Source organism: Sciurus carolinensis, chromosome 11 (genome assembly GCF_902686445.1).
Source record: "Sciurus carolinensis chromosome 11, mSciCar1.2, whole genome shotgun sequence".
Lineage (NCBI taxonomy): Eukaryota > Metazoa > Chordata > Mammalia > Rodentia > Sciuridae > Sciurus > Sciurus carolinensis.
The window spans coordinates 64061110-64075708 of NC_062223.1; the positions used below are offsets into that span (position 1 = coordinate 64061110).

A 14599-nucleotide genomic window follows, 5' to 3' on the forward strand; every position below is an offset into this window, starting at 1 on the left:
TGTCAACCACTGAGGGAAATGAGCAGCCTTTATAAAGGATCTCTTTGTGGATAATGATCCCTGTGTGTACTATTTCTTACAATTGCATTGTGAATCTACAATTATCTCAATAAAAACTTCAATTAAAAAAGGAAGAAAGCAATGGTCTCCAACTTCCCTCAGCCCTTCACTGCTCAGCAGTTCCTTTGCTCACCAGTGCATCCAGATCCCATTCCCCATAATATCTGTACTGAGCTTGCTCTATTTTTCAAAAGCCCACAGCCCACCTCAGCCTGGAAAGCCTAATCTTCATCTGAAGACAGTCATCACTAGGTCTTCCCTTAACCCTCCTCCCATCTTCTTCCATTGGGTCAAAAGAAGTCCAAATTCCTTTAAAGTCAATTCTGGGTTTTGCTCCATCAAACATATCCTCAATCTACAAACTTTCTCCCCAACTAACCAAATGGACAAGTCTCCCCCCATCTTTTAACAGGTCCTTTAGAAAGTCTTTTCTTAACTTGCTGATACCATGTCTTTAGGGCTGGGCATGTAGCTCAGAGGCAGAGGGCTTGCCTAACATGTGGAAGGCTCTGGGCTCAAGCCCCAGCTCCCAAAAAGGAAAAGATACCCTGTCTCCTTCCATGCATGACCAAATCCCTCCAAAGACTGGAGCGTGGTAATGTTCCTTTCTCAGCAGAGAAGGCAGACAAATGGAACCACAAAGCAAATGCGGTTAACTTCCTGCACCCCAACTTTATAAGAACCATTTGAAAAGTTAAGTCTCATTCTCTGCTTATTTGTTTGCTTTTTGTTGTCTTGTTTTTTTTACAAGACAAAATAGGGTCTTATCTGTGTGGACCCAGATTGCAGCCCAGACCTGTGACTTTCAAACCTGGCTCACCAACCAAATTATACAGGGAGCTTTAGGAAATACAGGTTCTCAGCACATACTCCATACTCTCAGAGATTCTGAGTTACGCTTTGTCTTGTTTTTTTTTTTTTTGCCTCTCTTTTGTTGATGACAATCAGGCGCAGAAACCATTGACCTGTCTCCTGAAGCAGGCAATCTCTTTACTCTTCCCATGGCTACAGACATTCCATTTAAAATCCACAACAGTTTTGCCCTTGATAAAGCATGAGGCCATCATCAACCATGTCCACAGCTTTCAGGATCACTTTGATGATGAGCCTCAAACCACGCCTGCATCTTCAACCTGCCTCAGCTCCAGGCACAAATTTCCAACTCCCAAGCCATGCCCATTTGGATGTGCGCCCGGAACCTCAAGCACATGATAAAACTCAGCTCCTCATTCCCCTACTCTCTATAAACCTGCTTCTCCTGTCTCTACTCCCCATCTCATTTACTAGTCCACCAACCTCCCTATCACACAGAAGTGGCACCCTGATATCAAACTCCTCATTTTCTTTCACAAATCACATCCAGTTGGCCAGTTCTGTTGGTTCCAGCTCTGAAACTTCTTCCTTCCACTGACACAGGCAGCACCCCAGCGTAGGCTCATGATTGCCCACTGGACTATTGCAACAGCCACACAGGTTGTCCTCAGGCCTGAAGAGATGGCTCTGTAAAATACAGGGTATCACATCTTGTCTCTTAAAATAATGCAATGGCTTCTCTTTACCCTCAGAGTTAGCGCCTGACACCCTTGCTGTGGTGTGCATGCCCGCCATGACATGGTGCCCATCCACACTTCCAGGCTCCTGTTCTGCTCCTCCTAGGACATGCCCTCATTTCCAAGCATGTCAGAGCTGTGTCTTTTCAGGCCTCTGCGCCTTTACCATGTTGTTTCCCTTCAGTCAAATGCCCTTCCCTTTGCTTTCTCCCCAACATAGCAATTCTGAACCCAGGCTTCAGAATTCCTCTAAAGTTATACACAACAATTCCATAACTACAAGTGTGTGTTCTTATGTGGCGAGGATTCACAACTTTCTACATAGTCTCCAAAGGGTCTATAATTCAAAGGAATTTTTAAAACCACCTTCCCAAAGTTGAAAGTTAGACCAGATAAGTGTCTGGCTCTCTGATTCTCTCTCACTCTTTCATTCATTTTCATATATACACATGTGAATTCTCCATCCAAAAATAATCATGTTTTTTGCTGCTCGATCACTAAACTGGGCACATCTGAAGTACAAAATATACTACTCCTTTTTTTTTTTTTTTTTTTTTTAATCAGTATTGTAGTTAGTTGCATTGACTGACTTGGTTGCAAACATCAGCTCCACGACTTATTTGTTGTATTTGAGCAAGTAACTTGACATTGCTGGGCCTTAGTTTCTTGCCTGTAAAATGGGGATTATTATACTACCTTTATCATTCTTATGAGAAATAAACAAGATAACATAGTCTAAAGCAATGAGAAAGGGTTTGGTTCTCATCCTTTTTAATTATTTTCTATCTGTTGTCCCCACTCACAGTCAAAGCACCATGCACTCTCAATGAAGGAGTTTAAAAACCCATGTCTTCCTGATTCCCAGGGCTCATCCACTGCCACAGCAAAGCCCTTGAAAGTCTAACTTGGTAATAACGTCGCATTCTTTTCCTGTTTCCTCCCTCATGGCCAAGCCTTGAGCCATCCTTAATTGGTTATTTTTTACCCAGGTTGCACAAGGGCTTACACCTTGTACATATAAACCTTTGCATGCCCCCCACACATTAAGCTTCCCAATCAAAATGCCAATGACGCTGGCTTTGCTATTTTCACAGGAACCAACTATTTCAAAATTCCCCATTACTCATCTGTTCTGAGGAGTCTAGGATTAACCCTTGCTCTCCTACTGTTCCTACTTAGAACACAAACTCTTCTACCTCTTCAACCAACATTTGTCAACACAAAATTGCAAAACCCAGGGGCCTTCTTCATTTAAGAAGACAACAAAATAAACAATTTTCTCTTTTTCTCACTGTACTTTCTACTAGCTAATTCCTCTGATGACAGGGACCCCCAGGACTCAGAGGCTTTACCATTCACCTTTCTCCATTTTAACCAATAATTCATTTCTTGTGTGCTTATATTCAAATACTCTGCACTCCAGGCCCTGAAACAGAGGCTACAGGAGATAGACAGAGCCCTGCTTCACAGAACTTCCAGCTTGTTCCAGGGTCACAGCTCTTGGTGTTTCACACTTCTAAACAATCCACTGAAACAACAGGTCAGAAAGAAGGGAGGCACTAAAGATGCCACACTAAGTTAGATGGAGAACTAGGAAGAGCATGTTCACCTCAGGCCCCCAGGGGCATTTCCCAAGGCCTGGAGACCCTACAGGCTCCGGTTCTATGCCCACTTCCATATCAAGGTCTTTAGGACTCCACAGACACAGTCAGCCTCCTGACCCTCAGAGACAGGCTGTGAGAATACACTCTTCCAAAAGACAGTCCTGTGTTGCTTCGATCAGGTGGAGCTTGGAGACCACGACTGCAGTTCTTTGGCCTCACTGATCAGCCAGCATCCAGTCGTGTTTGCTGGTGTGTGCTCTCATTAATGCCCCTGGTCAGTTCTTCTCCAGCTCTCTAGGACTGACCAGCAGGTCTAAAGTCCCAGGAAGAAAGGGTTCCTCCCTGAACTTGTACTGAGCAAGAACCCTAAAGGCATTTTCTTAGAGAAAGGAGAAAGGCACAGACTAGCAATTGTCCCACCCACACTCCTTATACAATCCTAGGGCACTAGAACCTTCCAGACATCTTTCTGGCCAGCATCAGGGCCAGCCTTGTGATCTATTACCCTCCCTGCCATGTTATTTGAGATGCTTTACTTCTGCCAGCATCGAGCCAGGTGTCCTGGACTTTGGTAGCCAAGAACAGGCTTCAAAAGGCTAAGTGGAAGGTGACCATCTTCAAAGAGCCTTCAGACGTCCCAGAAATCTTTGGCACACAGCCCTGACCCCAGGTCAGTTTCCTGCAAGTGAACTTGTGACAGCTCCATGAGGGCAGGGACAGTGTTTGTCTGGCTCACTGCTGTCTCTCTGACAACCCAGAGCACAGGGCTGAAACACAGCTGGTGTTCAGTACCGATTTGCTGAATTCATGTTCGGGAAGGAATTAAAGCACAGGGAAAAGAGCCCAGGCCTTGGAGTCAGACAGACCCAGAACTGACCTTCTAGCTATACCATCTGTACTGACCAACTGCAAGTCAGTTACCCCATCAGCCTCATCTGTAAGTAGGGACCAAAATACCAACCTCAGGGCATGGTTATGAGCATCAGTTGGAAATTACATGTAAAGAACTTAGCACATAGTGCTAAGAGCACTTCTTTGTTTTCAGTTCACAGATACTTATTAAGCTCTTACTGTATGCCAGGTGCTGTTTAAACATCAAAAGGGAGGGTTGGAGTTGTGGCTCAGGGATAGAGCACTTGCCTAGCATGTGTGAAGCATTGGGTTCAATAAATAAATAAAAAAATAAAGGCCCATCAACAACTAATAAAAATATTTTAAAAATAAAAAACATCGAAGGGAGATCCCGGATCACAATTAGTTCATTTAATTTTGGCAACTATCCCATGAAGTAGGATCTATTTAACCCTCTTTTGCAGCTGAGGAAATCGAGACATTGAGAGGTAAGGCAACTTGCACAAAGCCTAGACATACAGGGCCAAGACTTATATTAATTACAAAGTCCAAACTGTGAAGCCCCACACTTGTCTGTAAAAGTAAGTTGGTTTCTGTCTTAACCCTCACTTTATCTGGGGGACTATCTGACCACATTTCAAGACTGGTATTTTCAATTACAAAAGAAATAGGTCCAGGCATTCCCATGGTTCACTGCTTTGTTTGGTCTGGTTTTAAAACTATGGTCTACTCCCCCAAAATCCAATTTCACAGAAGTCTGTTGACTATGAACTTCCCTCCCATCTTGTCCTCCTGCTAGCTCCTCCCCCACTATCTACCAGGGGAGGGAAAAAACACAGCTATGTAAAAATAAGAAATGCAAAGAGAAAACAGACACTGAGAAAGATAGCAAGCCCACAGGAATGAGTATGCATGCCCTTAGGAACAAAGTCAAGGAAGATCTCACCCCCTCCTAATAATCTGTAAGAACAACTGCCTACCCACTGGGGAGCCCAAGGCAGAAGCAATCTACCCACATAGAGACCAACAACATAAAGTCCCAGCTCCCCAGCAGACCAAAGAAACAGAGAGAATTAAGCCATCCCCTCCAATGGATGAAACCTCATCATAAACAGCGCTTTTCATTCTTTCTCTCTGAGATTGCATTTGCTCTACTGCCAACCATGAAGGAAATTTCATTACCAAAATAAATCACTTGACCTTGCTTCTCCAATGGTTCAGGATTAGTGACATCACAGAGCACTCTACAAAGACTCAGAAATATTGGAATAACCAACCCCCTCAAGAAAAAATACTCGGAATTTCATCACTAAAAGACATTAAATTATTTTGATTTTACTGCATGGAATCCCAAATGCATTCAATGTTTTCATTTTTAAAACCCTGAGAGAAAAAATATGCTCTTAAGAACTGCTGCTTCCTAGTCTGGTTTGTGTCCTGATTCATGTATGTACAATAGGGAACAGGCCAGAAGCCAAGGAACAGTAGTTCTGGACCCACACTGCTTGCATGACTCCATCGCCACGTGGCCAGGCCTCACTGTGGAGAATCAATTCTGTCTCAGAGTCCCAGGCAGGACACCTAAGAAAGCTTCTCTGAAGGTGCCCAAGTTCCACCTGCCATAGCCCAGTTCACCACATTTCCCTTTCCAGTTTTCCTAAGTGGACCAAAGAAAGGGAGCTGAATGGAGGTGTCTTCTCCCCAGGGAGGTGGGGGTGACTACAGGGCCAGTGCAGCAAATCAATCCATCTCTTGCACCCCAACCCAGAAACAAAACACCACTGGCTACATACTCTGCCTGATGAAAAACCCACGACCAGTTACACTGTTGTTCCAAAATGAGCTATATTCCTAATGCAGCTCCCTCAAAAGGCTGGTCACCAACACAATAAATCCATCAGTGACTTAAGGAAAAAGAATCCATAGTCAAGAACATGAGCACTAAGGAAGCACTGAGTCTGAGTTCCCTGGGTGCTAAAGACATGTTCCTACAAGCAGAATCATGTTTGCAATAACTGATAATCTTGCTGACTTACATGTCCTAAAAGCACAACATTCCCAGGTGGAAAAGTCCACCAAAGACTCCATGGATATCATCTACTCTACATCTTTTCTTTCTTTTATTAAATGGAGGAAAAAATGAGACCAAGACCAAGGGTAAAACTATTCAAGTTCATTGTTGATAGAACAACTCAAATCCAAAGCTTCTCAGTGTTTGCCTACCTTACTACCTCTGAGACTCAATTACCAATGAGAGCCCTTACACAATTATTTTCACATGAAAAAACTTCTATTACTGAGTTATCAGCAACCTTGTTAAATCTACCAGTGCTGCTATCTAAAAAGTAAAATTTCAACAGACAACAAAACAAGACTGAGAGTTGACAAAAACTAACTTTGGCTTTGAATTATGTTCTTGGCCCTGAGCCTCATTCTAGAAGGGGCAGTGCTTTCTTGGTATTCCTGGTGAGAAATGAAGTGAAGTAGTTATTCCCAACCAGAACTTTCAATCCTATGCCATTATTTTAGATTAAAACAATTTCTGGGGAGACAAGTGGGAGCAAGGTAGTTTTGGGAACAAGGTAGTTCCCAAAGCCACCCCTGACTGTATATAATAAAGTCATCTTCAAAGAAGGCTGGTAGATTAAAGTATCTTTTTCTGCCTAAGAGGCCTGGGGGAGGCATCTTCAGGTATGAGAACAAGCCTCCAGGAGCAAAGAGTCAGGCTGCAGAAGTGAAGCAGAAGAGAAGTATCACAGAGCATCTAGGCCCTGACCCTTCAGCCCACAGCAGCTGAGCTGTTCCTTCCTGACTCTGTGACACTACACGAAGAAGGTACCCTGACTATGAAAGATATCAGGAGACCTTCAAAACAAATGCTGAAGGTTTGGATCACTCCCTCCCGGTGCAAGGCAGGCTAAGGGGCTCCAATGCTGCAGAAAGCAAAACTGTCCTTGTTTCCATTACGCCATTCAAATTGGAGGGGCGGGTGGGGTGGAGGCACAGCTGGTGGCAGCTGTACCACCATCTGCCTTCTGCTCAGCAGTGTGTGCTGGCTACAGCAGCAAGTTCCTACAGCTCCTAACAGGGGACGCACAGGAGTAAAGGTACAACACCCTGTCATGGAAAAGAGTTCAAATTATTTAGAAATAAATCACTCCCATGATAAGTTAACAACCTCTGGTAGGTTCTCTGTGAGTTTAGGTTGTTTGCATCTCTTTAGACTCGGTTACAATGCAAACTGCTCAACTCTGTGTCCAATTAGACAAGCAGAATGTATAAGCAACTACCTGCCATCTGTTTCCCAAAGGTAAGCAGTCAAAAAGTGCAGGTCTGCAGCTGGAAGCATTGACACAAGGAGGGCTGATGCCCGCACCAGCGAGCAAGCCTCATGGATGAGTACTTGCTGCTGTCTTTGGCACCCTAAGCCAACTGGTTAATGGGGTCTCACCTTCCTCACACTCTCGCAGCTTCCTTCAGAACATACTGCAAGGCGTCCCCCTGGAGAAGGGAAGGCTGGCGAGAGTGGTCTGGGGGTTAATGCCTCATCTGGCCTTCAACTGCAAACTGGCAGCAGAGATGCAAATGAGTGGTTCAGGGGTCTGATCAGGCTCATGCACATATTTGTATCTGGCCTGTACATGGTTGTTTTTTTGTTTGTTTTTAAGTACCAGCTTTTGTAAAAAGAGATTTCCTATAAACACCTATAAATACTCTTCTGAGGGGAAGGGGTTTCAAGAGATTTGGTGGCAGCAGGCAGGCCCCCATGCCTCTGTGGCCCCCGTTAGGAGTTAAGGGCCAGTGTTCCCGTTACATGTGTGCTGAAGTACTTGTCTCCACCATGTGGTGCCTACACAAGCCACTGCAACTACCCATGTCCCACCTGCACCTCGGGAGCTTCCCCTATAACACCGCTGAGTATGGAGAAGGATAAAGCCCAGAGATTGCTCCCCCTGCACTCTACTGACACTCCTCTTCAGGTGAGAGTTACTTGGGTAACAAACTGTAATTCTACAAAGATCATTCAGCCCAATACAATGGATGGATCACACTCAAAGGCCACCCATATCTATCCTCAACCACAAAAGCAGGTAGTATTTTGGAGGAACGTTCCAGGCCACTTACCATACATTTTGCCTTCGTCTGATAAGATGATTTTCCTCCTCCCACACGGCGGATAGATAGCCAGGGCCTCCTGGAAGCTCTGCTCAATGTCGGGGCTCCAGACCCCTTCAGCATCATTGTCGATCGGCTTATCTGCAGAGTCACTCATCCTTTCCATATTTTCGGCAGGGCTCTCACTGCCGCTCCAGCTACTGGGCTCAATTTTGGCGGTTGGATTTTCCAAGCCGAAGCCTGGAGCCTTTTCAAGAAAATAAACCTAAAAGAGAAATCACAAAATAGAATGAGGACACTGGTATCCACAAACGTAGCACTCTTGCTGGTTCTACTGCACATTCTTCAGGCTCCAGCTTTGCTTGGGGAATAACTCCTAGGACGAATACGGAATTTTGAGACCCAAGTGGCTTTCGCTACATATCGTGCCAAGTACTCACACAGAAGTGCAACGCCAGGCAGAAGCTGGATGAGCTTCACAGATGAGAGGAAACTTTCACCCCAAAATAGGGCAAACTTGGAATTGCAAGTTTGCAGAGATTTGTAGGAAAACCATTTACGAAGTGCCCTCTACCTACCAGGGATGCTTTGCTCAGTGATAATCAAATCTCCATAGCACAAAAAGTTGTTTCCAAGAAAATAAAGTAAAATAAAAGCTCCACTGTAGCAACTGGCATCATAACTGAAATGTCAAACCATCCCAATATGAGATCACCACATGCAAGACGGTGGCCAGAACGAGGAAGCAAGGAGGAAGATTACTTTATTATCTTATTATTCACCCTACCAAGTCAGCAATGCCAGCCGACCTGGATGCAGGGCACTGATCTTCAAGGTTTTTAGTCTGTACAGTCAGTCAGGTCACTTTACCACTCTCAGCTTCTAAACAATAACCTCAAAGCAGGGACCATGTTGTCCCCACCCCAGTCTTTCTAAAACACCCACCACAAGTGCCTCACACACTTGCGGAAATGTTCCACACCTGCATGAGGCACTTGGTCTCTGATTCCTGATCACATGAAAGATGTGGGGGATGCTTTCATTTATTTTTCTATAGTACTGAAGATTATAGAACTAAAAGAAATTTTTGCAAAAATTTATTCTCCTTGAATTATGCATGTAACTTATGGTCATAAAGGGATAAGCTTTCTAAACAAATGTCACACTGGCTTAACACCAATGTGAAAAGGATCTAATCCAGTATTCCCTGCTGTCCTGCACACTAACATATCAATATTCCTTTGTTGAAAAGACATCAGATCATTAATTCAAAGTCCTTCCTAAAAGGGAGAGAATAATTGCTCCTGGGGATTAATAGGAAGGGGGAAGCACGGAGCTGAGCAGGGAGGGCATCTGTGACCACTGCTCTGCCCGCCTGCCCTCTCAAATCTGTGCCCAGGAGGAAAGCAGCACTGGTCAATCAATCCACATCCCAAAGTCATCACCTGAGCCGTCACCTGAGAGCAAGTAACTTGTCGAACTATATCCAGTGCCCTGATCCTCTGCCACCTGTGGATCTCAACAGATCCCTGGTGCAGAAACCCCAAGGCATGTGAATATTACACAATTAATAGTCTCACTAATGGGTGCTTTTGGCTTCTCACCCTGACAACTTTTTAGAGTTGGCAACACCTGGATTAAAAAGAAGAAAGATTTAAAAAAAAAAAAAAAAAAAAAAGCCAAAACCCTTAGGTTGTCTGTCTTTAAATGTTGCCACTGAGCCATCATTCAAAGAACACGTCAGCTAAGTATTTCCTACCCCGTACCAACACATGTCATGCATTTACACAGTACTTTAAAAACGGGCAGACATTAAGATATAAAGTATGCTATAAGTAAGGGTTTTCGATTGACCCCCAGGTGAACTCTATGATGCCTACAGCGTGGGCCTTTTGAATTCTCAAGCTATTACAATTTGTGCTGGGATCTAAGCATCTTATAAAACAAGAGCAGAACCGCACGCCGCCCTAGAGTCTGTTCCCGCACCAGGACAGCCTACTGGAGAAATTAAGAGTAAGAGGGAACTCTCTGGCACTGGCTAGCCACCTTCTCCCTCTCCACCTCTCCCCAAACAAAAGAAAACAAACAACAACAACAACAAAAAAGAACAACAAACAAAACCAGGGGCCAGGCCTTGAGCTCCAGACAGTTGTCAGCAATAAATTCACTCCAGGGAGCCACATATTAAGATAAAAGGTAGGGGTGTCCTGTGCTCCACCAGTCTGGCAGTAGGATGGAATCCAGGACAATGAAAGTTAGCAGAACGGGCCCAGGACCTTTGCCTAAAAAAAAAGATTGGCTACAACAGAAAGCCAGGCTCCAGACCAAAATATACCAACAACCCCCAAGCAATGCTCTAAAATATCGCACCGCTGATCCGTCTATACTTGAACACCACCAAGAACAGAATACACTACAGCCTCAGTACTGACGGCCTTCAGGTCCACATGCTGAAATTCTTCCATTGATTAGACTAAAACCCATTTCCTAATTAACTTCAACCAACCTACCCTTGAAGATCCATCCATCCCTTAGGGGAGCAAATCTCTCTTATGTATGTATGGCTGCCTTTTATACCAGACAGCATCATCCCTCTGCCTACCCCTCATGAGCACATTCCAGTTTGTCCACAATCCTCAATAAATGGCATCCAGAGGTCAACTTACAATCCCTAAAACCTCCAAGCTCCCACCTCAGGGGCCGTTTCCTTAGTACTGTCTCTTGTGCAACTGGTTTCAAAGCTGGATAACTTTACACTTAAATTTCTTTATTTTTCACCTCAGCCCATGGCCCAAAGCTGGTAAAATCCTTGTGAATCCTAACAGTCAAGCCTGTAGAGTCCTTAGATACTGAACAACCTCTCTGTCCCAGGAGAGGGAGAAGACTCTTCTTGTTCCCAAGAAGATTCCAACTCATCATAAGGAAGGACTTTCTGCCAGCTGAACTGTACAGAGGTGGACTGCCTCAGAAGGCAGACAGCAGAGTCCTGCAAACAGTCCCTCTGAGTTACTGCAAAGGCTCAGTCCTAAGACCTTGGTTGGTTGGGGAGCACAACACCAACTAGCATTAATTGTTCGACCCATGCAGGAAGTCCAGACTCCATTGGAAACACTCCCATGTTTTCATGCATTTACTGCAAAGGGAAGAATTCTGTGTCCAGGCTCTTATAACTTGGTCAACTGGAGTTCCACAGGACGGAATAACCTGCAGATCTGGGGCACACAGCCCCAGACACCAGATAATAAGCCACAGAGTTACTCAGGTCCTTGGTTTTACAACCCAATTGTGAGATGAAGCCCTGTATCGGCAGAGAGTTTCCGATCACAAGACTGGGGCTGGCTGAGAAAAGCTCCCCATACTGGATACCAAAATAACCATTCTAGCATTCCATCCCTCAGCTCAAAATCCACCTCATCCTGGAAACTGTCCTGCATCTAGTGGCTCTGAGAGTATCAGTCACACTTTAGGAGTATCCTAAAAATACATGGAACTGATTACCACTCAGTCTGCCTCGGTTTTTAACATATACAATAAATTCCCACTTATTAAGATCTAATTCAGTAAATTACGTGCAGAACATATGTACCTGCAGAAGTGATGTCCTCACTTCCCCACACACACTTTGAGCAAGGGAGTCCACCTTCCTTCAGTTCAGTCAACAAAAAGAACACAGTACAGGGACAGGGATGACGTGGTATTAAGATTCAAACTGATCTGGGTTCCAAATGTGACTCACCCATGAGCCACGCAACCCAAACTAAACTAACCTCTCAGAAGCTCAAGTTCTCCCTTGTAAAATGGAGAAGATAAGAAGTTAAACTCAGTCCTACTACAGAAAAATCACTAAAATCATCAAGAGTGAACAGATGAAGATACTCTGTCATCTGTGAAACCATTCAAGCTTTCATTTATTTTCAAGTCCATCCTCTCTAGACAGTGGTGTACTTTATGATCCCAAAATACCTACTAAAAATGGGATGGTGGAGAAATGAAGGAGCTTACCCTCATGGTTCACTTTGGGAAATCGATTTACAAAGAATCTTCTTAAGGTCTTCAGATGAGTAAATGGAAAAGTTAAATTGGTAACAAAGTGAGGATGGAGACTGATCAAGTTATATTATGTACGTGTATAAATATGGCACAATGTATTCCACTCTTAGATATAATTATAATGCACCCATAAAAATAAAATTAGAAACCAAAAATGTTTTTAAAAATTGATGAAAAATTTCTAAGATTCACCTAAAATCCAAACTTTTTCTTACAGGTTCAGTCGTTTCTCTATTCTTCTGAACAGGATGATTCAATGGAACAACCCTTTCCACAAAGTACCTCCAAGGAAAAAAAGTAGATGGAAAGTTTTTTGTTGAAAACAGATCCCCCAAAAAGACTATTATGTCGCCCCATGTACCTCAGCTTCCCTCATAAACACTTTTCTGAAAGTTCCTTGTTTCCTGAAATTCTTCCCAGTCACATTATAATAAACTTCAAAAACAGCTGCTTCCAGTGATCCGACTTGACCTAACTGCCCCTCCAGCCACAATCCCTAAATGGATAATTCCTTCAGAATCCACAGACCCTTCAAGAAGAGTCACAGGAATTCAGGGGAATGACCACGATGTGTGCATCTGACCCACACATTGTGTTCTGAGTTCCTGGGGGCACAGGGAGGAGACCCTCAGATACAGGTACTCCTGACACAACTCCACTCAGCAAGCACATGCCAAAGGGCGAGATGGAAGGGGGTCTGCTCTCAGAATCTTAATGCATCTCACCCACTTTCAGGTGGCTAAAAGACTCAATGGAAAGCCACTGAACATGAGGGTCACCCAAAAACTCACACACCTGTTTTAGCTGGTGTCTTAATGTTCTACAAGGCAGGACTGGGAGTTAGGGCTCTGTGTCCACCCAAGTCCAGAACCCTGTGGGCACCTGTAGTACCTGTGTGCCTCAGTTTCCATCATTAACTCCTAAAGGAGACGACTCAGTCACTCACCCTCTTGTGTTCCCACAGGTCCCGCCTATAATAGAAGTGGGTGAGTTGGCCATTGCTCCCATCACCTGCCCCCTAGCGTCCTGGAGGGCTGAGACTACTAGACTCACCACAGTACCCCCAGGGCTGCTACAGGACACAGTTCACAAGTAGCCAAGAAAGAATGAATCAAGAACCAGATGACATGGACAGTCCTTGACCACAACAGGACTGAGCTCATCCCCTAGATTATATATAAGTGAGAAGGGGAAGAGTTTCAGCTACTTTCCCGTCCCTCGCACAGACTCTGGTCAAAGTTCCACATGCAGAGTAGGAGCCCTGAAAGAAATCAGCACATTAGGAAGACGCAGGAGGACAGCCTGAAGTGAGGCTGCAGGGGAGATAACGAGGGGCAGGCTGGCTGGTCCAGTCTCTTACGTGTGGATTGTGGTTACGGACAAGCAAAGGCCATTCTATGCCACAGGGGCCAAACAGTTTGGGTCCTCTAAGAGGTAAGCTTCTTCCATAGAGAACAAACATTATTTTAAGAAGACTATTTTACTTTGTCTATTTCCCTTTTCTTTTGACCACAAGGGAAAGAAGAGAACCAGAAGAAGGCAACCACAAGGAAAGCTCTAAGGAATGCAAACTGAAGGTGTGAAGACCAGAAGCCAAAGAAATGGCCAAAGGGGGAAATCCAAAGGGATGAACGCTGGTAAACGCCAATCTGTGAGTGGTGGAGTGGAAGACACACAGGGAATGCAAACAGGAGTCAGCAGTGAGTGAGGATCAGGAGGTGGCAGAAGTGGGCAGGAGGGAGCCGCTACAGGGTCCAAAGAAAGTCACACGGCTGGAACGATATTTATAGTACACAACTCAACTGAGCATTTGATGTCTCGAAGGTCACTGTGATCTTAAGGAAAGCCCAGATTTTTCTCTTAAGAAAAAAGCTGTCCTAAAAAAAAGAAAAGAGGTGGGAGGCAACTAGGGGAAAAGATGATTTGCTTTCCAATGTGACCTGGTATTTCAAATCCAAATACCACCTCCTCCCAGTAAACCAGGTCTTAAGCACAATGACAGAAGCTTTGGTCTACAGAATCTTATTGAATCACTCCTTGACTCCCCTTTGTAGGAGCTCCAGAGATATAAGTTACCCAAGTCATATACTTCACAGAATTCGAGTCCAGGAGCCATTTCTCCAGATGGAGAGCATACTCCACGGGAATGTCCAACTCACAACACCCTCACTAGACAGTGGGAGGTAGCAGAGCTGAATTCTCGGCTCTGTCCAAGGCTGACATCATGGAGCACAGTCTAATTAATTGCTAATGAATAGTAATGATACTGACTCACCTCCCTGGGCAGTTGGGAGGAATGTCAGGCACTAATGATGGGTAATTGCTTTTGCATATGTAAAGTGGGGCATGTAATTAGTTTCCTACCAT

The 14599-nt window shown here is 44.5% G+C and overlaps 1 protein-coding gene across 10 annotated transcripts in view; it reads right to left on the minus strand.

Moving 5' to 3' along the window:
• Tead1 (TEA domain transcription factor 1) overlaps positions 1-14599 on the minus strand; it is a 253404-nt gene that overhangs the window by 161474 nt on the left and 77331 nt on the right. For all 10 annotated transcript variants that reach the window (XM_047519389.1, XM_047519388.1, XM_047519387.1 and 7 more), the window contains one exon: positions 8192-8447. In XM_047519389.1, coding sequence (XP_047375345.1) covers positions 8192-8348 — 157 coding nt within the window. In that variant the 5' untranslated portion in view covers positions 8349-8447. The remainder of the gene's footprint in view (positions 1-8191; positions 8448-14599) is intronic.